The sequence below is a fragment of the Microchirus variegatus genome, assembly GCF_963457635.1.
Source record: "Microchirus variegatus genome assembly, chromosome: 23".
Taxonomy (NCBI): Eukaryota; Metazoa; Chordata; class Actinopteri; order Pleuronectiformes; family Soleidae; genus Microchirus; species Microchirus variegatus.
The window spans coordinates 5,645,176-5,670,467 of NC_139824.1; the positions used below are offsets into that span (position 1 = coordinate 5,645,176).

The 25,292-nt window shown below is 41.7% G+C and overlaps 1 protein-coding gene across 1 annotated transcript; it reads right to left on the reverse strand.

Moving 5' to 3' along the window:
• Positions 1 to 204: 204 nt before the first annotated feature.
• radil (Ras association and DIL domains) lies at positions 205 to 25,292 on the reverse strand (the record flags this gene model as incomplete). The annotated part of the gene is made up of 19 exons (XM_083909100.1): positions 205 to 304; positions 564 to 703; positions 1,395 to 1,534; positions 3,684 to 4,014; positions 4,525 to 4,742; positions 7,909 to 8,059; positions 8,447 to 8,619; positions 12,642 to 12,765; positions 13,234 to 13,350; positions 13,886 to 13,998; positions 14,164 to 14,315; positions 14,432 to 14,469; positions 15,319 to 15,449; positions 17,462 to 18,146; positions 18,224 to 18,409; positions 20,105 to 20,220; positions 21,582 to 21,689; positions 23,745 to 24,249; positions 25,209 to 25,292. The coding sequence occupies 19 exons, from the start codon at positions 25,290 to 25,292 to the stop codon at positions 205 to 207; spliced, it is 3,612 nt and encodes a 1,203-aa protein (XP_083765226.1).

Sequence of the window (25,292 nt, forward strand, 5' to 3'; positions counted from 1 at the left end):
GGAAGTCATGGTGTGGAGTGATGGAGTGTTAGCTCCAGTTTGATTGCTTGACTTTGTGCTGTGCTGACAGTAGTTTTCACATTCATATTTCATGCCGCGTATGTGAAAGCATGAAGGATTCGTCGTGTCTGTGTCCCTTCGTTGTTCTACCTCTCCTGTAGTGTCTGTGTGTGTGTGTGTTTCTGAGCCAGGCAGTGGATGTGGTCAGCAGGAGGAGGCGCTGATCTTCTCTGACACTTCGGGGTCAGACTTTGCGACCAGGAAGCGAAGTCGACCTCCTCCCAGACGAATCAGATCCACCGCGCTGCACAAATAATGCCAGAGGAAGCAGACAGTGGGGGGAGAAAAAGAGTCTGGTTACATGAAGCTCAGCAGAGACAGAGAAGCGATAAAGGGGCATCACTGTCTGAGCCTCGCGCCAATCAATCAAATTAATTGATTCACTTAAGAGAGGGTGGGTCAACAGTCATTGTGGGACCGCTCACTCTGTCACTCATGTCAGCATCAACCACTAGTATCATAAATCTCCAACAGGCAGCACAGAACAGGAACACGGTCTGTACCTCTGGTAGTCCGCACCGATCAGACTCGTCCCGTTCACGGCCAGGATGCGGTCTCCGATCCTCAGTCGGCCGTCGGAGGCAGCAGGTCCGTCAGGGATCAGAGTCCGGATGTAGATGCCTGGAGCGTTGAGTGGCGTGTGCTGCAGGAGGGACAAGCGTTCGTGTGAGCAGTGTGAACACTACATGAGTGTAGTGTAAGGTTGACTTTGGGTAACACTTTACAAGTAGGGTCCCTTAATTAACGTTAGTTAGTACATTATTAAGCATGAATTAATTCTTTAATAATATATTAACCATCATTATGTATTACTTAGCATTAGTTAACATATTAGTTGATGCATTAATAAGAAGTTAATATTTACTACTCAAAGTTAGTTAATCAATTATTAAGCATTAATAAAAGTTTAATATTGTAATTAGTCATCATTATGTATGCGTTACTCAGCATTAATGAACACAATAGTTAATATATTAGTAAGCCATTAATAATGTAGTTTCCTAATGGTGTTTATTTGGAGTGAATAAGCATTAAGTAACAGCTAACTAATGCATCTACTAATCATTCACCATATGGTGTAAATGCTACCTGGATGAACATTAATAAACAATTCATTTAGATCTTAATTAATCATTTACTAATGATTCAGTATCTCTAAAAATAAAACATGTAATGTTAGTGGAAGTGTGTATGTGCATAAACATAGTGGAACGCCAGGTATGAGTGCAGATTATTATTTCTGTATTCTACATTTTCACCATAAGCTTGTGAAGAATTGATATCAAGGTTTCTTTATTACTATTATTTCAATGAATTCGTCTCGTAAAACTCACCAGGCCGTCTATGAGTCCCATGCCCAGTCCGTAGGGTCCCTTGTCCAGTTCCACTACAAACACCACACACAAGTCATCAGGGAGGGGAGGGGCGCCAGGGGAGGATACAGGGAAAGGAAACTCACACCCACTAATACACCCTGCAGAAGACACGGGCACCCAACATCCACAGACACCCACACACAAACACACACACACAGGGTCTTGCTATGGGGTTTTACAAGAGACGTACACAGATACTGAGACACATGCAAAAGGAGCAACTTCAAACACAGGAGCCTGTAAATGTCACCGACGACACTGTAAAAACAACACAGGCTGACAAACCAACTCAAACCAACTCAAGCATTTCAGCTACACAACGAGGGTCAATTTCAAGTTGCATTGATTCATTCTGAGCCACAGAGGAACTAAAGGAAAATTATACTTTGTCATCATAACCTTATTATGTTAGGAAGAGCAATACAGTTGCCAGGTAACTTCTGCCCAAGTTTCCCTCATTCATTTGAGCAGCGCAGCCACAAGGAGACGTGAAGTAGTGACTCCCTGCACGTGAAACTGACAGGGACTCTTTACTTTAGAGTGCTTTAATTATTATTATGGATTAAAATATCGATATTTGGCCTGGTGTATTGATTATCATTTTGCATGAGGAAATCAATATTTTTGACCCAACCCTAATAATGAATCTGTGACAAAGCACTTAACTAATGCCACTTTAAACTTTGTGTGCAATAAAATGGAAACCTGTGCAATATTCCCTTGGAAAATGTACGGCTTGAATAGTTTCCACTTGTTAACAGCCTTGTACAGTTCCCTTGAAATTGCATATTTTATTAAGGTAGTAGGTTTGCATGTATATTGTTTTTTTTTTGTTTTTTTTTAAATAAATTCTATTTTTATGTAGTGTCAAATATCCAGCCGTATCACCGTTGCCTATTTTTTGCATGATTACTTTAACATTTTGTATTTATAATTCTGTATTTCTGTCTTGTTCTTGTTTTCTCTGCCTTTTTACACAATAATTCCTGTGCCTGGTCTGTCTGGTCATGCACTAAAGGCAAACTTAAACACTAAATCTCTCTCGCTCTACATATATATATATATATAAACACACACACATACACAAACACACACACATATATTGCATGATTAGTATTTTTCTTTGAAGTATGGTTGTATGAGATGCTGACATTTCGTCAGCACTCTGTGAGCTGTGTGCGCCCCCTGCTGGCCCTACTATACTGAGAACCATGAGAAGACAAGCATGGTCCTTTTCAGAGAAATCATGGCTCTGAGCAGCAGTCACTGACATCATGATTTCTAAATCATTTCGTGTTTGCTTCTTTATCTCGATGTCACACAGCCATTACTGATGGGAAAATTAAGTATGTAAATCACTCACTCTTCCACATCAAAGTGTCTCAATGTACAGTACAGTCAATTTGCACATTTTGTGTTGAAATGTTTACATCTCCAATTAAAAAAGGTTGTTTAACAGCAAGAAAACAGCAGACTATTAAGATCATAGCTCAAATGTGTTTTCTCTCGCTGTCAGCCTCAAACACACATCATACACAGCAATAACAATGTGTCAGTATCTCATATTATCACACTTAAGAAGGACATAACTATCACTTAAGGTCAACTTATTGTATTGCCATTACTAATATCAACATCTACCTAAATGTAAATGTTGTCTTTAAAAACTGGTGAGTAAAAAAGCAATGAGACGCAGATGAGCGGAGCTGTTAACCGAGAAATAAATAAATGCTGCTGTGAACTGAGCATGAGCACAATCTTATTTATAATCATGTGCATCCATCCAGTTTGTAACAATATAATCTCTATATAACAGAATGTGCAGCACTGAAATATCTCCGTTGTTTACCGTGTACTACTAATAATAAATTGTGCAGCAATTCAAAACAGGATCATTCATTATTAATGGCCTGCATCTGCCATGATATGACTCATTAACATTAAATGCTGTTATGAAGTCCTGTGTCTTCTTGATGATTTGCATTCATTTACTTATGACTGAGTCAGTTTCATTAAAATCATTTTAAATGTGTGATAAAGGGAGGAGGCTTTGTGTCAAAGAGGTGTAGTTTAAAAAAAAAAAAAGTGTGACAAAATAGCAAAAACACAGTGTATTCAATGACAAAAACCCTACGAAATACCTCTTTATGATCGTTATACTGTTAGATTATTGTGTTTCCTCCTGATATTATTTTATAGCACTGTGTTCCTGTTATTTTGTCCTTCTGTACATATATTTCAGCCTACCCTCCAATCCATTGGCGACGAGTCCATTGGTCTTCTTAGATTCTGTTAGAGTTCTGCTGGTACAGCCATTAGTCTGCGTGTTGGGCCCCAAGATTGGACCATGCCCTCCTCCTCCATCTGGGTAGAGTGGGGTGTTAGGAGGGGTCAAGAGGCAGGACGGGTCAGGGTTTGCCATTCGTACGTGGTGTATGGTGCCATTCCTTCTGAGGCTGTGTGTATGTGTTTGGCCTGAGGTTCTCTCCCGTCCTCTGTCCTCTACCGTCTCTGCCATCACGTCCTCCGCGGGACCCGCAGAGCGTGGACTGCTGTGGGCCGTGGGCAACTGCTCCCTCTGTGTCGGGACAGGACAGATTGATTTAAGAAGCCTGTATGACATGACATCAATTTGTGGGGATGCAAAAGATGACAAAAAGACATTCCACCTAAACTACAGCATTTGTGTGCTTTAGAAGTGCAACACTTCCCTTTACAGATGATCTAAGTTTAAATGTGTAACGATAAGACAAAATACTTTTACGGCATATGTGAATGTATATGTGCTTATGTGTGCTCTATGTGTACATATGAGGGTGCAGTAACACCAGGGATTATGGTCTAGTCAGCCGTTTGCACTAATTAGACAGCCCGAAAGACTAATCAGATTAACTATGATTTAACCATGTCTAGGGTTCTGTGAATGTGTGTGTGTGTGGTTTGGCTGAAGTATAGGGGTTTTTGTCTTTCATTTATGGGATTATAAGGAACTCCTCAACAACCCCAGCTGCTGAGGCACATGGTCTGGATTACTGCTGCGTGTGTGTGTGTAGCTGACAGCACGCAGTATATATGGCATTCTTTTGACCTGCAAGTCCGCTGTGTTGGTTCCGTTGGAGTGTGTGTGCACGATGGGTGCGTTGGCGTGTGTTTGCGTCTTGGTGCGCAGGCCCCACAGGTAATGGCGGATGTAGAGCAGCTGTCTGTAGATGCTGTCTTCCACACACTCGCTGTCCAAGTCCACTCTGAACCCGGCGCTGGGCAACACGATGGGGGGGTGGTTCTCAAAGCTCTCCAGGAGGTCCACTGAACACACACAAATACACACACTCATGTACTGTATATACACTCAGAGACACTTGCTTCACCAGGCTCTTACTCTCACTGTTGTGCAGATTTCAGACACAAAGACACATAAATACTAGGAGATTCATGGTGGCGTGAACGGACAGCGGCTTGGAGCTCTCGATTTTGGTGCGGTGTGTTTCTTGTGTCCTGACCTTTACAGCTCTCGCTGTCTCATAAGGGCAAAGAATATTATGAAGGACCCCTCTCACCCCAGTTTCCACCTGTTTGACCTGTATCCCTCTGGAGTATTAACCCTTCATGCTCACGCGGCACAAATCTGTGCCACAGACGCACCCTTGATGCAGTGTGGGTATAATACACAACTCCTTATATGGACATCCAGGGGGTGTGTGTTTATAGGTCTCATCTCCACGCTTTACAAAATGCGTAGTCATAATTGTGCATAAGTCACAAAATATAACCACCCTGAACTTACACATTAATTAACCTCTGTACATACGCTGCACAATATAATTTTCAACACACATGCAATAGTATTTTAACTTAGGTTTGATCATTTAACTCATGAGCAGTCATTTTTAACCTAAAGGTGCCATATGTAAGAATGTGGCCAAAAGCGATTACTACGTTCAAATTCAAAATACCGAGGTCTTTTACGTTTCGTTTTCTGACTTAACTGGCAACCCGTGGTTGCTCGGCAGCTGAGACTCTACTGACTGCAGTGATTGGTAGATGGCGGTAGGTGGCACCACATGCCAAAACATGATTTCAAAACATAAACATGATTTGCAGTCTGCAAAATATTTTTTTTAATGCAATATTTTGTCTGTACTGTTGTTGTTGGTGAGTTCAGTTTGTTATATGAACATTATTCCTGAGTCTCTGTGACATATTAGGAGGATTTTATGGCCAGTTGCTTTAGATTTATTACATAATGCACCTTTAACAGCTGCTAAAACCCCATTCTTTTTTTCATGTTTCCTATTTGTTTTTATCCTATTTTACTCTTGTTTGTTGCTTGTTGTTTGTACGTGTGCACTTTCAAGGAAGCCCTCTAAATTGCATTCTACCATGTATACAGTGGCAATAAAGGAATCTCTTAATAACTTCTTAAAGCTGTTGTGCATAACTTTTTAAAGGAAAAAAAAAACTTCATGTGTCTGCATATGAGTGATGTGACAGAAAGTATAAACTTATTCAACATGTACTGTATATGTGATGCTCAAGCATGTCTTGAATAAACCTGAACTTTTTGTAGACTTTAAAAAATATATATATTTTTAGACATAAAACAGTTTTTTAGAAAAACACAGGTTTTTACCAATAATATTAATGAGAGCTCCAGTCCAGGTTAAAGAGAACCAGGGTTGTGCTACTATATAAGTGTACAGGTAGGTCGTACTAAACACTTGAACCTATAGATATAGTTTTTTTTTTCTGAAAGATGTGTGATTTAAATAAAAAACATAATCTGTATGGTCATCACAAATCTAAAGGTGGAGTCAGACTTTTGATGGCTGCATAAGAATATGGCTGAAAACGGCAGGAAGTTCTCACAAAAACTTTCCTCCTAAACCCTCACAGTGCTCCACTATATGTGCTGAGAAACTATCAGAAAAACAGGCTTAGTGTCTTTGATTCAAAGCTCTGTACTCAGCATATCAGCCCCTGGATCACTGCTGCTCTCTCTATCTCTCACTCTCTTGGTGAAGCAAAGACAATGTGGTGGGGAGGAGGAGGAGGAGAACAGAGGTTCTGTACTGGAACATTAAAGAATCAATGAAAGCAGATTTATAACCTAAGTTCAGGATTACTTTTGTTTCCACGCTTACATTAGCTGCTCTCAGACATGCACTGACCTCCAGGGATGATCTGGAGATTGTCCTGAGACGTCTTGCTTTTGTGAAATGCACAGCGAGTATCCTGCTTCCTGCCAGCTGATCTAGTTATGATCAGGTTTTTGTGTCTGATTTGAAAAACAATTTAAAAAGTGGACCAGTCTTCCAGTTCTCTGGAATGGATGCCAATGTGGCAATATAAACTCATTTATGATGCAAAATTCATCTTTCAATTAAAAAACCCATACAGAAAAGTACATATTAAAAGATGGGCCACGTGAATTTTAAGGGGGGGGGCACATGTGGTCCGCGGGGCATGAGTTTGAGGCCTCTGGTCCACGGGAGGATTAGCATGATTCTCACTTAATTAATGACATCAGTTAACATTACATCAACTGTCAAATATGTCAATTCTGTTCACATTTAGAGGAAAATACAAGATGAAGTACAGATCATATGCCTGGACACCAGTGTCCACATACCAGCCAACATGAGTCTGGTTGCAGGAGACACATTTGAACGTCTTTCTGGAGGTTTTAAGAGTCCAGGTTCTTATGAGTGACGTCAAGACCACTTGCTACTTGTGTGTAACATCATACTCTAGTTTCTGGAATCTAGAGCAGCTTTTAACCTGATTTGAAGAAACCTGAACACCCAGTGGAAGCTCGAGTCAGAAACTAGGATACTTCGACACGCTTCTGATTACTCTCTGCTCTGTGTGTGAAGTGTGATCTTAACTTGACTAACAAAGCAACCAGATAACGGAACATTTAATAAAACTAGAGAAAGCACTTAGAGAGCACACACCTCACACTGCTATCTTGCACGATTAGGAATTCTACTAATGTCTTCCATAAGTCATAAACTACGTCCCCATTCCATTCAACCAAATCAGCTCTTTTTGGGTGATGAGAAAATATTAGATAATACATAGACAATAATTTCAACACAAAGTGAAAGCACAATTTACTGCCCGACTGTTGTATTATTTCTGGCGAGGTGAATCTAACAAACTGCCAAGTGAGTGTAGACACAGATCCTATACTGTGAATTATAAAAAAAAATCAATGTCAGTCTCAGAAATATCACGCTCCTTTTAAATAGAAACTAAGCTCAATTGATATCATTTATGGTGAATTTCCTTGTTCTCATCTATTTTGTGATCACTTGACCTTCACTAACAACCTCCAGAAAAGAGCTGCTCTCCAGCTCAAAAACCAGAAACCTGATGATATTTAGTTAAAGGTAAAGTATAATGTATCTACAAGCTTCATTTAATCGATTCCACTGACTACAAAAATAAACTCATTAATTCATACAAGTACCTGTTCTGTATATGTAAGCCTCATCCTCGCTGCTGGGTTGCCATGTTGGAACAGGGCCTATCTCTGCAGTGAGCTGGTACTGAGTGAGAATCCGGTGCAGCTGGACCGGTTTCAGAGTCGGGTGCTCACTTGACAATGCTCGCCAACTCCGCTGGAGATGAAGAGGGGGAGAAGAAAAAAAAACTAAGTACAATAGAACTTAATCATAAGTCCTGGGAGATCCCTGTGTAATAAACCTTATCATGGCAGAGGAGGTGAAGTGGAACTTTATCCACCAGAGGGTCCCTGATTCAATCCATCAAGAACAATTAAGACAATGAGGCATGGATTAGAAATGAAAGTGCTTTGAGAACTATGGGTCCTTTGGACCACAGCCATTATCTAATGTTATAGCAGTAAAAATACAGGTGTTACAACGGCCAAGCATACACCCTGAAACTGAGGAAGCCCAGTCATGATTCATGTCATTACTTAGAGCCTGTCATTGTCCTACAGTGATCAGTCAAAATGGCCAATCTGTTGCGGGTCGGTGTGTTACCTGTGTGAGCTGTTGTGGGGGTGTGGCCAGTATGGAAACGGTGCTGTTGAGTTTGGTGAAGAATTTGTCAGCCAGATGTCCGAGACTGGACCTGCTCGCCCACTCCATGACCATTCGCAGACATGCCTGAATCTGCAGCACCTTGGACCGCTGGAGCCAACCTCGGGATGGACCTAGATACAAACACACACATGCTCATGCACATGTTTCAACAGAAATCCATCCATCCCTTTTCTAGCGCTTGATCCTGAGCTGAGAAGCTGACATTAGGGCAATAGGCGGGGTACACCCTGGACAGGTCAGCAGTCCATCACAGGGCCACATATCGAGACAAAACCATTCACACCAAGTCAATTTAGAGTCTCCTAATTTCCCTAATCCTCATATTGCACATATTGGACTGTGGGCAAGAGCGCTAACCACTACACTAACTGTGTGGCCCTTCAACAGAAATGCGACAGTGAAGTTCTGCTCGAGGGTTGGGTCTGTACACGTCTGAGATGGAGGCAGTGGAAATAGTGTCTGTGTTAATGTGTGTACCGTGCAGCAATAGAGACATCAATTTTTTAGTAAGTTGATAGTGAAGTCAATGAAACAACAGCCACCAGCTGTCTTCTCCTAGCAGAGTACACTCACGCACACGCACACACACACACGTGCACACACACACACACGCACACACACACACGCCAAGTGATGCAGAGGAGCTCAGCTGACTGGGTTCCAGTACACATCCTGCTTTCCTCTCTCTCCCTCTAACCCCCTTCTTTCTCTGCATCACATTAAAAAAACTCTCAACACATCTTGTGGCAAGTCAAGGAGGCAATAACTCTAAATCTAGCCTTTGTCAAACTGTTGGTGCATTACCTCACTGCAGCCCTGATGTTGGTATAAGCTTTCTGGAATCCTCATCCTTTTCCCCAGTTCAAGCCTCAGATGGACACGAGTTGAAGATGAAATGTGCCACATGCAGCTCCTTTACTTTTACAAGCACTGCTGCAATATAATCTTAGTAACTGATTAAAGCCAACGAATCCCAGCAGACAGTGGGCAAGAGGAAGGGCAAATATACTCAACAGGTCACAGTTTTCATTTAACTCTAATCTGCATGTCTTGCAGATTCAGAAAGAAAACCCAGATGGTAAGAGACAGTCAAAGAATTTGCTAAATAGATTAACACTCTTGAACTCTAATCAAAACCAACATGACATAAAAGGAGAGATGAAAAAACAGAAGTATGGCAGCATGAAACTACAGCAAAACTATCAAAAGACCCATTTTAAACTCAAACAATTTTTACTGAAATCACTAAGTGTTGTAGTATTAACAATTATCTTCAGAACTGATGAATCTGTCGATTATTTTCTCAAATAATCCAGTATTCGTTTGGTCGATATAATGTCAGAAAATGTTGAAAAATGTTGATCGGTGTTTCCCAAAAATTTTAAAAAATAATGATGTTCTCAGATGTCCTGTTTTATTATTATTAAAATTATTACATTTTAATGATTTATTTGGAATTGGTCACTCTAAATTGACCGTAGGTGTGAGTGTGTGAGTGAATGGTTGTTTGTCTCTATATGTGGCCCTGTGATGGACTGGCGAACTGTCCAGGGTGTACCCCGCCTATCACCCAATGTCTGCTGAGATAGGCACAGCACCCCCCGTGACCCTCTGGTGGAGGAAAAAGCGGTAGATAATGGATGGATGGATGATTTATTTGTCAAATGGAGCAAAGAAACCAGAAAATACTCACATTCAAAATAATGGATTGATTGTTGCATAATGGAAAGACTTGTATGAAAAGTTATATGGACTGCCCATTTAACTACAGTCTCACTTTAAGGTGCATTATGTAATAATTCTAAAGCAACTGGCCATAAAATCCTCCTAATATGTCACAGAGACTCAGGAATAATGTTCATATAACAAACTGAACTCACCACCAACAACAACAGTACAGCCAAAATATTTGCATTAAAAAAAATATTTTGCAGACTGCAAATCATGTTTATGTTTTGAAATCATGTTTTGGCATGTGGCGCCACCTACCGCCGTCTACCAATCATTGCAGTCAGTAGTGTCTCAGCTGCCGAGCAACCACGGGTTACCAGTTACGTCAGAAAACGAAATCTAAAAGACCTCGGAACTTTGAATTTGAATGTAGTAACCGTTTTTGCCACATTCTTACATATAGCACCTTTAATATAGCCTTTAAATTGTATTTCACTGACACAGATGTGTCCTAATTATATATAAATAAAGCTTTTAAAAGGTGTGTGTTTTATTGGTGCTAGAGCTGATGCTGAACATATAAAGTTTCAAACAGACAATGATGAGAAAACATTATCCTACAACAGCTCTCACATAACCATTCAAATATTGGGCCATATGTTATATACACACACACACACACACACACACACACACACACACACACACACACACACACACACACACACACACACACACACACACACACACACACACACACACACACACACACACACACACACACACACACACACACACACACACACACACACACACACACACACACACACACACACACACACACACACGTACATGTCTGTGTAATAGGCTTATGTCTAGGCATACAATAATCTGCGTGTGAGGCACGGGTCAGCAAACAGACGAGACATCACTTAACCTCTGAGCAGTGGTGTCATAATGCTTCCTAACAGCAGGTTTGCAGAAATACACAAAAAAGGGCTGTGCATTATCTGTGTGAGCCAGGAAATGCTCAATCTGACAGTTTTAATGTAGATATTTAGTTCAGGACCTAATTTTGTTTAAGCAACCAGAGATGGTGACATGATACATGCCAATTACAACTCCTCTGACAAAAGAAAAAAGAAAGAAATGTATGTGGAGAACAGTTCAGTGTGAACCAGTGTGACAGATGGAGGCGTACACATCCTGCACATGTGGATATGTGTGGCCATGCTGATATTAAAGGTCCAGTGTGCAACATTTAGACAAGTTTATTGTTGGAAATGGAACATACTACCCATAAGTATACTTATAGAAGTGTATAACTGCTTCAAAATAAAAAAAATGTGGCTTTTGTAGCCTTACAACAAGCAGTTTATACGTAAATTCTGAGAGGTGACGACTAAAATAAATAATAATGGCATGATCCTTTGGTATGTACGTTTTCTGACATGCTGGGGAAAGGGTGGGGTGAGTGACGGAGCGTTCCATTACAATCTCTATACCCTACTAATTCTGACAAGGTTGTGTGTTTGTGCAATGCAAAAAAACAACAACAATATTAATATAAAATAAACATGTTGTTCCTTTGCTATAGTAGAAAACTACGATCATTGTTGTTATTTTGTTTGAAATTGCCGCGCACGCTCAAGAGCAAGTCTGAACAGCTTCCGAGCACGAGTGTGTGAGCTGCATTACGCTACAGACTCATTTAACTGTTACCACGGACACCATAAGCAGACAAATATCAACGAGTGACATAAAAAGGGCGGCAACTAAGAGAAGGAAAGAGAGACAGAAGGTAGGACGGAGGGAAACGGAAGAGACTGCAGGAATATAAAGGTATTTCTCCTCTCTGGGCCAGACATGTGATCTCTCCTGTCACCACTGCCTAATGAAGACATATAGCATGTGTGTGTGTGTGTGTGTGTGTCTAAATGTGTGTTACAAAAAGTGATGGATGGTCGGACAATTATTATATAAATATTTATGCACTAAATGACTGTTTGCTGTATTTAGACACAGTAAAAAGACAATTAGCAAGGTCATCAAAACATGTGACTCGCCTTCCAGCCTTTTACCCTTCACTCTCTGCCCTCTAATTTTTTTTTTTTTACCCCACCCCTCCTCTATCTCTTCACCCAATCCAACCTCTACTCTTCTTTGTCTCACCCCCCGGATGACCAGATGGAAAGAGGGAAGGCAAGGAGGAGGAGAAAGAAGATGAAGAAGGGGGAGAAAGAGAATGCAGATGGAGAAGGGCATTGAGGACAAATCTGGGCCGTCTCTGTCAAAATGCTGACAAGGACACAAGGACACTCTCTCTCTCTCTCTCTCTCTCTCTCTCTCTCTCTCTCTCTCTCTCTCTCTCTCTGTCACACACTCTAACAACAGTACAAATCCTGAGGGAGGTCCAATGGCAGAAAGCGAAACGAGTGTAGATGCTTTTTTTTGCCCTTACCTTTGTCCATCAGCTGGTTAAACAGCGACACATTGGAGAAGAAGAAGAGGTAAGCAAACATCTGAGCCTGGATCTCAGGGTGGACTTCATAGACCTGCATGAGCTCCTGGGCATTTTGAAACACCTGCACAAACATAAAAAAAAACATATGCATACGTACAGATGAGCATATAAATATTGTTAAACATGTTTTTTGATAGGAAATTTATATTATGATGGTACCATATTTTCCAGCTAAGTAAAAGTGTGAAGAATATACTATTACAGTGATACGGTTATTTCCAAAGTAATAGGTTGGAAATGAGAATTTCAGTTCAAACTAAATTGATTTTTACCATATCTTATGGTTAAAATTCATCTTCCCTTATGTCCCACATATATCATTTTATCACTGAGCAGTAATGTAAAGTGTTACCAAACACTGCAAATTCATCTGAGAGCTGTTCTCTGGGGAATGTTTAGCACATTTCCCTGATAAATGACTTTTTAAATGACTTAATCAATTAGCTGTGAATTCATTTCTGTCAAGCAATGAATCGACCAATTATTAAATCACTAGCTGCTGTGACTGCACAACAGCACGCGTCCTCACCTGCAGGACCCTGCGTATAGGTTCAGGAAACCCCACGCCTCCTTTCCAGCAGGGCTCAGAGCTGTCTACTGGGAATGGATTACAGTCCAACAAACCTGGCAACACGACATAAAGAGCCTGGACACACACAGACACACAAATTTAAAGACATCTGAGATGATAGAAAAGTCCTAATTTAATCATATTCTTTACTGGTCTAGTCATAAATTGGACAAACATTAAGCCCCTATAATGTAAATGACTACAATTTACTACAATTTAAGATTAAAGTTAGACAGTGGTCAGTGTTAGGCGGCATCGGACATGACATTGCAGAAAATCACTTTCATTTTGCAGAAAAACTGTAATGGAAACACAACTAATGTCATGGAAACCAGTGTGTGTATGTGTGTGTGTACCTGGTATTCCTTATGTTAGGGGACCTAAATCTGTTTACACAGTCACATTATACAAATTAAGTTCCCATAATGTAAATGACTAAGGTGACAATATGTTTTAAAGTTAGGCTGAAGTCAAGGTTAGGGTCAGGGTTAGGATTAGGCCAGTAGACATTATGGTTCAGGTTAAAGAAAGTCTGCAGGAATCTGCTCTTCAGTTTGTGTTTAATCCTGATCATTGAGGGGATGACACTTTTGTCACGGCGACAGATTACCTTGGTGATGTAGTAGACACATTGCTGGAAAGTGTACATGATCACCTCCTCCAGTATAGTCATTGCCTCCTCATTGGCTGAGATGGTCGCCGATAGCAACGACTCCTTTGACCCTAGACACAGACGCGACGGAGATAGAGTCACACTGAGGAGATAAGTACTGAGAGAGGGATTGTTGCAGTTGTGTCACTATCAACTGTATATATGTCACTGAGAGTAATGACTCTTCAGCCATAATGTATCCACACTCTCATCATTCATAGTGTGTGTGTGTGTACCTTGCAGTGTCTCTATGCTGTGTGTGTACGCTGGTGCTCTTTGCTGTATAAAGTAGAGGATCTCAATGGAGTTGGACATCCAGAAGAAGATGATCTGCAGGTCTGGGAGTAAGTCTGAGATGCTGAGCAGAGACAGGGAGGATGGGTCCTGGCTACATGGAGACACACGCACACAACCAACGGGGGGTTAAATGCAGTTTAATATCACGCCAAAATACGGCACACACGCTCTCTTTCACTCCAGCACATGTTGAAAAGTAATACTCACTGCTGAGCTTGCTTCTGTGCCAGCTCCTTTGTCTTCTCCTGAAAGACGCGCACACAGAGAAAGACAGAGAGCAATTAAGCCTCATTAAATTTTCATGATGTGCGTAGGAGAAACTAACCTGCAGAAAAGGAATACCACTCACTATCATATTTACTCAGCCTTGCATGCTTGCGGCGACACCTCATGCCCTAATGCCCTGAATTAATTTACTCTAATTATACAACAATCTCACCCCATTTTATTTGTTTAGAAAGAAATAGACCTTTGACCTGCACCAAGTAGGCAAATCCATCTCATGTGGAACAACAGATATAAATTAAAGCTTGGCGATAAATCAATTATATAGATTAATTTGCATTTGTAATTTGTCGTTTGTAGTTTGGTGTTTTACGGTAAGATAGTATGGTCAGTTATGTCATAAGCCAAGACCTGTAGAATAAAAGAGCTGAGCTGTCAAACAGCTAAGAGATCATCATCCCTACAAAATGCTACTTTCAATTCAAATTTCTCAAAATGCAAAACATGAAAAAGTTCCATCAGACTTTCAAGTTTTTCCTTTCGGAAAAATTCATAAACTTTCTCCGATTTTGTTTGACCGACAACTCGCAGCACAGTTAAAAAAAAATGTGTCTGTTTGGAATAAAGTACAATACATGTGAAACGCTAATCTGTTAAACTATTTAACAGACCTGACATGGTTGAACAGTTTTCCTTCACATGAGGTTAATTTAATTAGAGGCCACAGCGAGACAGAGAGAGAGAGAGAGAGAGAGAGAGAGAGAGAGAGAGAGAGAGAGAGAGAGAGAGAGAGAGAGAGAGAGAGAGAGAGAGAGAGAGAGAGAGAGAGAGAGAGACAGAGAGAAAGAGGAGCGTAAACGGATACTCACCCATGCAATTGTCTGGATTCGCCGCACAATCTTGAGCAGCAGTTTTCCAAAACTCCCAGGTGGGAACGTTGCAGCAGAGTGTTGTATGCACAGACACAGCAGGTAGGCTGGTGTCAGCTTATGGTCGTCTCCTGACAAAAAAAAGACAGGATTTAAGTACTGATGCAACCGCTGCCAAATTCTGAGACTATACCTGTGTTTAAAATGACTATTTGGCAGAGAGTCAATACATGCGTTTTATTTATTTATTTATTTATTCAGTCACTACTTTGTGGCAGGGACCCAAGAAAATAATTATGGAATATAAACTGTTTGAAAAAAGCTACAGTGTGTAAAATTTTGGTTAGTTACATCCATCCTCTACCACTTTATCGTCCACATGAGGGTCGCGGGGGGAGCTGTGTCAATCTCAGCTGACATAAGGGCGTTAGGCGGGGTCACATCCTGGACAGATTACAAGTCCATCACAGGACCACATCAACCATCAACCATCCACTCTCACACCTACAGTAAATAAAGAGTGTGCAATTTACCTGATCCCAATATTGCAGGTTTTTGGACTGTGGAAGGAACGTGGAGAACACGCAATCTCCATGCAGAAAGGCCCTTGTTCTGACCGGTGTGTTAACCACTACACCAACCATGTGGCCCTGGTTGCAGCTAAATATCCCTCACCTCATTCTTCCAAGTGGAGAAACTATGTAAGCCTTCAGTTTGTCTATTGTGGGCCGTTGTAAAAATACATACATTCACCTAGATTTTGCACACTGGACCTTTAAAGTCTTTTGCACATAATTACTCTGCCTTTGACAAACTCAGTCATACAAATGTATGAAAAACCCTGTAATATTACCTTACAAAAACCATATTCACCCGATCATTAGATTAAAACGCTTTAAAGTCCAGATAAACACTGGATTTTTTTATCACTATCACAATGCACCAACAACATTTAACAAGATGAATATTCCGATGTACAGTACTGTGCAGAAGTAATTAGATTTGTTATTTTAGCAATGCTATAACAACTATAGAGGATAATTATTTCTATTTCACTTTACTGGAACACATCCAGAAAATATGTATGCAGTTTTTTTTTGTTTGTTTGTATTTAATCAAATACATACAATTTCAGAGAAAAAAAAAAACCTTCTCTACAGGTGTCTAGTATTTAGCGTGATCTACCCTTACACTTGAACAATAACACAGCTCTGTTAATACTGGAGTGGAACCTTAATTAATGTTACTGGTAAATCCTGTGTTTGTTCTACTATTTCATTTAAAGAAACATCTGCTGTAAAAAATGTCTATTACGCCAGGTTTATTCAAGACATGCTTCAGCATGACATACACACGTTGCATGAGTGAAACTCATTGACAGCTCACTAATATAAAAGAGCAGCTTTAAGTCGCATCACTTCATTCCAAATTCACATGATCACAGAATTTGACAGACCTGAAACCTGCCGGAAACTTTTGCACAATACTGTGCATTCAATAAATTGTTGCAGCTCTATTCGCTTCACTGCAGTTATGAATACATTTATTTGCTCTTTTAGCGCCAGTGGCTATTTTCTAGACTTGCAGTGAAAATTGACATGATTCACTGGCACTCGTCTCCAGCTAAGAAATATTCCTGTGACAATGAGATTGGCGGATAACGCAGAGTAACAAGGACACTAGAAATACTAGAAATAAATTGAATTGAAGTTGAATTTTGCAAATGTCCTTTTTCTATAAATCAATTCTATATTCACATATCTATATTTGATAACAAATGGATGAAACAGGACTCTTGCTCTCATTGAACAGACATTGATTAATGTTCTTTTCACCATCAAAATAAACAACAAACTATTTTAAGAATAAGCAATTTGATTTCATTCAACCATCTTTTGTTGTGGCCACACATACCTGTATGTCAAATGTTTTAATAATTGGGCGAATGAGAGCTAAACTATGTGCATGATGAGCAATGACAAGTTACTCAGTAACATAACACTGTCACATTATTTCTACCCAGTACTGAGTGTAAGGGATTATTATAATATCTGGTCAGAACAATAACAATTAAGTGATAATTAACTTAATAGATAGTGAGATACAATCCTTTGACACAGCATAAAATAAGCACAGCACACACCTCCAGGTTCGATGAGGGAAACGATTCTGTTCAACAGCTGGTCTTCATGAGTCTGGTCAAACTCCAGCTGTAGCCTCCTTTTCTGACCTCCTCTTCCTCCTCCTCCTCCTCCTCCTTCCCCTCCTGACAAACTAATAGGTCCTCCTGCTGATGTGCCCCCGCAGCGGGGTTTCACCAGGTGAGGTTTGAAGCTGCGTCTAACTGCCGAAGCACTAGGCGCCTGCGCTGCTCTGTCCTTCAGCACAGAACCACACATCTTACAAGTCTGAGATCCGCCCTCTCCTTCCTCTACCCCGGTATCATAAAGCTGCCCCAGCGTGCGAAGGCGTGCCAGGGTCTGAGCTGGCAGAGGCTTAGCGCCTGTGGGGTCCTTGTACAGGAAAATGTAATGCGCTCCAAATGACAAGAGGTCACCGTGTCGCAGTGTGGTGGAGCGTTCACAGCGGGAAAAGTTCACCAGAACTGTAGCGTGGAGCACAAGCTCCACAGCAACACCGAAACGCTGGTTCTCCACCATCTCCTCTCCCTTGTTGCTGTTGGCATGGCGACGGGGTGCAGGGACTCGACGCAGGCGGCAGTGGAGGGGCAGGATGTCAGGAGAAAACAGGCAGATGTTGGGGCGAGCTGACGGAGTCTCTTGCCCGACTGTGTGCTGCTCTCTGTTCAGCAGGTAAACAAGGCAGTCCTGAGACACACAACAGCATTAATGTCACAGCACGATCACGAGGTCACGAACAAAAAGAACCGCTTTACTACATTTACCTGCCGATTGTATCCCTGCAGCAACAGGAGATGTGGTGACTGGTAGAGAGAGTGCCTCACCCCTCCTCCTCCTCCCTGACTCCCCTCCTCTTTCCTCCGGCCACTGGAGGCAATTTCACGTTCTCGGGCCCTAAGGGGCCCCGGCAGGGTTGAGTAATAGCGTTTGGGCTCCTCTCCTACTCCCAGCTGTAAACGTATGCGCAGACACAAGTCAGGCTGGGTATCGAGGTTGAATACTTTTGTTGTATCATTCAAACAACCTCTGTATCATCAATTGATCAGCAACTGAGCTGGTTGCAAAAAAATAACTTATAGAGAATAGAAGTCTCGGGGGAAGATGTCACTGACAATGTCAGTGAACATTTTGTGAGGTATCGATGGTCCCTGTTGCTAGTTTTGGGTCTTTTTCAATCGACCATGATGTTCATTTTGTAAATTATGTTCCCATTTAGAGGAAACTAAAACAACTGGTAGCGTCCAATAGGAATCTTGTTGCAGGTGACTGAATTTCCAGTGGAAAAACCTCAATATGGCACTGGACAAATCGTGATTCTGTGAGTCCTCAAAGTTGGAATACAGAGTCTTACAGGCTACATGAAGTGTGCTGTTTGATCGAGATGTAGCGACATCACTTTTGTGTTAAAGGTCCCATATTAAACCCTATTTCTCCAAGTTAACCTAGTTCCCTGGTGTCCTAATGAACATGTCTGTGACATGCTTTGGTCAAAATACCATAAGGATGAAGCACCACAGCAGTTCAATCACCCTGCCAAAACAGCCCTGTTCAGAATGCTCTGTTCAGAAAAGGTAAAGGTAAAAAAAGAAAAAGAAAAAGAAAAAGAAAAAGAAAAAGAAAAAGAAAAAGAAAAAGAAAACTTAAGGGACAGGAAATGACATCAGTCACAGAGGCTACTGGGAGCTAACAGCAGTTAGCATTTGGAAAAGTGATCATTTGCAGGCTCTAGCAGGCACATTGCCGTCATATATAACATGTATCCACTGGACAGATAAATCCTCTGAGGCTGGAAGTTTGTGTAGAACTCTGTGCTGCACTGTGGAGCCAAGAATAGAACATTTTCGCGGACTTCCAGTTTTCAGATGCCGTTGCTATCGCCTGCACTCGCGCGTGTTTTACAGACACACAGAAACAGACAGAAAGCGGAGCTCCGCGAGACAACAATTTCAGGATTTTAACGCATTGTGACGTCCCAATGAGCGTGGAAGTCAACATTGTGTGTTTCATCTCCTGTACTTAGACTGAGGAGGACCACAAAAACATGAGTGAGTCATTTTTTTCACACTTTGGCGACTGATAGGACCTCCAGAGTCCCAAATATAAGGATTTAAATGATTTAAAAGTTGATTTTGCATAATATATGACCTCTAAACAAACCTTTTGCTCAGACCTCTCTCCAACGCTGTCCACACACTGATGCGATAATAAGGTAGTGGTTTGAAGGCAGCGTGTGGAAGTGAGTGTACCGTGGTAGTGACAAGAATAAAAATCCAGGTTGTTAAAGAGCTCGTGGTTTGCTGGTGGTAGGTTACGACAGGAGACAAAGCTCATTTCCAAAGGAAAAGAGTAACAGAAAAAATTTAAGAAAACAACTTTAACAGAATAAATGGGAGAGTATAAATTATCTCCAGTTTAGACTGTGAAAAGATGACAGATGCCTTAACATGTCATGTTGAGGTTTTGTTAAAATGGATTTCACAAAATTGGCAGTGAAAATAGAACCACTCTGGAACCTATATCACAGTCCAAATTTGAATCAATACCCAGCCCTTCTTACAAGCATTCAGGATTTAAAGCCAGGCTGAAATCAGTCCCATGAATAAAAGCAATCAATCATCCTGACTAAGCTTTGGGGGAGGTCCCACCTGGTTGAGGCTGGTTTCACTGAGGCTGCGGCAGAAGGATGAGTTGCTGGAGCGGGGAAGAGTCAGTGTCCCCTTTGCCCTGTTCCTCTGGAGCTTACGAGCTTGGGCGTTGATGTCTACAGGAGGGCAGAGTGATATAGAGAGAGGGCAGAGCAAGAAAAGAAATTGAAGACACAGAAGAAAAAAGTGGAAAAGAAAGCATATTTAAAACTGTAGTGCGTAACTTAACTACACGTACTGTTACACTCAAGTGGGGTCTCTCTACAGAGCGTGAGACAGTGGCATATTTTTATATTTGTAGAACGACAACCCCTTGTAGTTCCGTGCCCTCTTTTGCAGTTTGGGTAATCATACATAACCATAACCTTTATCACGTGACACTAATCAGTTTTTATTCTTTCATTTTGCAGATTTTTTATACGGTTATGTGTGATTTGGACTAGTTTTAGTCCCGCCTATTTGTAGTCCCACCCGCCCTCTTAGTGATTGCAGATGGATACTGTTGCACAATGCTGATTAAGCCCATCAGCTCCAGTCGGCTCTGTGTATCCCGTCCTGCACACAGGAAGTGATTTGCATCAAGACAGACGGATGCAACAGCGACATGGTGCTAGTGAAATGAGACGGCTGCTAACAGAATGTAGTAAGTGAAAACACAGAGGGGCGCCCATGACAAGTTTCAGAGCTGAATTCTCACTCAATCCCAGCTAACACAAGGTGAAAGACGGGTTTACACCCTGGATAGGTGGCCAGTCCATCACAGAACATTGTCTCCAATTGGCCTAATCCCCAAATCTGCATGTTTTTGGACTGTGGGAGGAAACCGGAGAACGCGGAGAAAACCGTGCATGCATGCAAACTCCATGCAGAAAGACCCTTGTTCCTATCAGGTCTTCCTGCTGCAAAGACAAGAGCACTAAATACTACGAGCTGAATTATATTAACCTACAAATATCTGGCTGTTCTGCAGTTTGACTGGATAAAAGGTTCTTGGCCCCACCCACTCCTGAACTGCTGGTGAATACAGGTCTGATTGTACTGATGACAGAGCCTGTTTTCCTACGATGGATGCCGCATTCAAATATTAAAATGTTACACTGTTCAATTTCTGTTTAAACGTCAACAACAGTCACTGCAGTTACGCACCACAGCTTTAAAGGAGTGGTGTTAGCATGTATGTTTGACTCATGAGTGACGTCTGCACACAGTATCTTCTCAGATAGAGTCGCGTCCGTGTTAAAGAAAGTAAAAACCTGTCAGGTGATGTAAATGGCTCTGGATGGAGCTGACAACAGTGATCCTGATGAAAAGTGAACTCAGCAGCTCCTCGTGGTTTTCACTTCAAGATTTTGACGCCATGCAATGGTCCACACAGACTTACACACTCTGGTAATGGGAGTGGTTCTGGTGACAACACAGGTAAAGGTGGTCTCCATGGCAATGATTGACAGCCACCCTACCTGAGACCAGTCCCCACCTTTAGAGCTGGATTGTACCACTCGACCACACCGTAGGGGGGAGCCTCTGTGTTTGCCAAGTCCGGACCGACCCATTAGAGCCGCCAGGAATTGGGGGGTTTTGAGCCCTACAGCGGGGTGGGAGGGGTTAGGAGGGGGGAAAGCTGAGAAAGGAAAAACCCACCAAAACACCAAGCAGAGAATAACCCCCATAAACACACACACACACACTCACACATCTGCACACCACAAACATGCACTGTGGAGCAGAAAAGGCGTGTGGTTTCCAGTGATTCATATCACCAGTGGGTCAAAAGAGAGTATACACAGTTAAAGGTTTAAAGAACAGGATTTTCCTCCTCCTCACACGTCACTTCAAGTTCAACACACCTTTCAATTTAGGTGTTTAGCAATTAATGCAGAATATATTTGTTACAGATACAAATAATTAGAAAATCCTACAGTACCTTTAAAGTGTTATCTCGTTATTAAAAGTGCATGCACATGCACACAGGGGGAAAAAAAAAGACATGTTAAAGTCAAGAGTAACAGTGTGTGAGTTTCACTGTAACACAATAAAGAAAGGGGGTGAAAATTAAAATATCTGTATTAATATGTATAAAGAAAGTATTTGAGCTATATATTATTATCCCCTTTCTTCCAGATTACTTGCATATCTAGTATCTGTTCAGTAGAAATTGAAAATGGACATTAAAAACAGACTACTGGAAATGGGTTTTGATTCTTCTTCTTAGGATTTGTTCACAATTAGAACATAATCTGTCAGGATTTCATGTTTTTGTGGGTTGATTAAGAGTCTCTGCTATCTGAAAATAAAGCCGGAGCATTGCGCAATAACAAAAAATTTTTTTCTTGCAGAGTGACTCTCTGGCTTCCACAGAGGTTGACATAGCAACCAGTAAACCCTGCAAAGTGCAAACTGACTGTGAGGCTGGAAATTCTTCCTGTGTCTCTCAGAACACTCTTGTTCACTGTTTGTCTGTGGCAACTGTGTGTGTGTGTGTGTGTGTACTTGGCACTTTTCATCAATCAATGAAACAAATTCACATAACGGTCACTACATGGTGCCTAAAGAGACTGATGGACTGATATTACTGCAATGCAGAGGTTAAATCACCACATTTATTTTTCTGAGCTTGTTCAATGTGTTTATCCCATGACTATTATCTGAAAATTAGAGTCAATCTTCAACAGAAACTGTGAATTTTCCGTTCAGATAAGAGCCAGTGGACGCACAATACGTGCTGGTGCATTAGTATGACAGTGCTTATCACCTCACTGTAGTAGAGAGGTGTTATTCATGAAACAGCAGAGTGCCAGGGCCAATTCACACCTCAGGCTACAGAGGATTCAGTTTTCACTCAATTGATCGACCAGCTGTCCGTGTGTGTGTGTTTGTGTGCATGCGTGAGTGTGTGTGTGTGTAAATGAAACCCAGGTGAAACAATGTCTTCACAGGACAGCAGCTCAATATAAAACAAACACGAAACAGAAAATAATATCTACAGCGTAATAACTGATGAGGAACTCTTATTCTGCATATACACTAGTATGCACATATTAGGACTGAACAATCAGGAGACACACTACTTCTTAAAGCCAAAATGTGTGTCAAATGACCATTTTAGATCAAATATTGGCCCGACATATATGCACATCACATTCTACAGACTGAGGAAAACCGCTTTGTTTCTCACAGGTCTGCAAGATATATCATATAGTAATCATAAATCTGAAAAATATGTAATTGAAATGAAAAATGCACAGACACACACACACACACACACAGACACAAACACACACTTACATTTCTTGGCCCTCAATGTGACCAGTTCCTCAGAAATGAGGTTCTGCCTCATTGGGACCAGGTTGTGGTCTCCATGAGGACTACTGGTCCTGACAAGGTCAGTATGTCAAAAAGGTCCTAGAGAGTGCTCACACACTCACAGCAGAAGAGCTAATGAGCTGTTCTTTTTTGCTGAGTTTGACATGTTAAGAAACAAAGGGAATTAGAACAGCTGCTCTCTCTTTTTTTTTCTCTGAGTGCATCCGTCCTTGTCCATCACAAGTGTGTGTGTGTGTGTGTGTGTGTGTGTGTGTGTGTGTGTGTGTGTGTGTGTGTGTGTGTGTTTATGCGTCTTTGTTCGCATGTGTGCGCTCACCAGCAGTGATGGTGTCCTTCTCCTTGGCATTGAGCTCCTCCACCTCTGCTCTCCTGCGCAGCTCAAACCTGCGAGCGTGTCCTTCTCTGGGCTTCCACAGCTCTTGGAGCAGCAGCGGCTTTTCGTTGTCCCCCATCGCACGCAAGCACTCAGTCCGCCACCCGCCTCCTCCGATCCCGCCTCCCCCCTCCAGTCGTCCGATGACATCGCACAGGACATAAGAGTGGGCAGCATCCTTGTTGAGCGAGTAGCGCTCCAGTGCCTCTTTGACCAGTTCCTGCGCGCTGGAGCGCGGCGTGGCCAGGACGCTCTTGTAGTTGGCACCGGCACATATCTCATCCCCAAATATCTTCAGCACCCCGGGGGCCGAGCTCTGTGTGGAGAGTTCAGCCGGGTCGTCCACTGGCCGCTCTGGGGGTTCAGTTGTCGAGCGCCGGTCCCCACGGGTGTTTGTCCCAGCCTCTGCTGGAACTCGGTCTCTGTAACTCAGAGTACGGTACAGGACCTGGAACACAGGCAGGCGATACAGTTTTACACACTGTGTACAGTAAATGTCTCCTGTACTACATTCCTTGTCAGGGTTAGGGTTTGGAGTTAAGGATTTGGACATTGTCATGTTGATTTCCTCCCTTATTTGTGGTGCAGTCTGTTGTTGATCTATCTTACTGGTGACAATGATATGTTTATCCTCTGCTTTTGTGGTAACCCTCTTTTTTCCAGACCTTTTTCTATCACCATAACTTCCTTACATAAGGAGGACAAACTTAACATAACACCATTGCTGTCTTGGCCGAGCTGCACCCACAGTGACCTCTGCTGGACAACGTGTTAATAGCTTTGAACTATCTGGAGCACTTCTAGGCTGTATATTTTGAACTTGAATGGCTTCTTAACCCATTGACGCCGGGAAAGCATTGCCCTATTTCTACCATTAGAGCTGGGAGAGCGGCTGCGCATTTTATTCTACCATAGACGTCGGTAAAGCGGATACGTCAATTTTCAAAACATGGAGGACTTTGACAGCGGAGAGATTTCTGAAGGCAGTGATTTTGATTTTGAACGCGCTGAACAAATTGACCGGGATTTATGGTTAAGACATAATTATGTTTGAAGACGACGATGTCGGCGATTTTACAGGAAAAGCCACAGGTGTGAGCTCTCAAATACTTTTTGAATTGTGTTCCTATATCTGCTACAGAGGCTGAGAAATAGTCATTTAGTGGGCATTTAAGCTCAGGTTTTAGAGACATTTTTTTAGGCACTTCAAGCCTGAATGGGTTAAAGTTTGACTTCACATACGACTGTAGTGCACAGTTAAAATGTGCATCAATAAAAAATGTTTTAATCGGGACACTGTAAATCAGAATCTAATCAATTCAGTAAATCAATAGTTAAACCCAGTCCTATTTGGAATTTAATTTTCTGTGTATATGCTTGTATATATATATATATATATATATATACCTGTGTGAAGGTCCTGCTCTGGCGCTTCAGACGGCTCTTGGACGGGAGGGACATACTCGCCCCTGAGGACGAGCCGTAGAACAT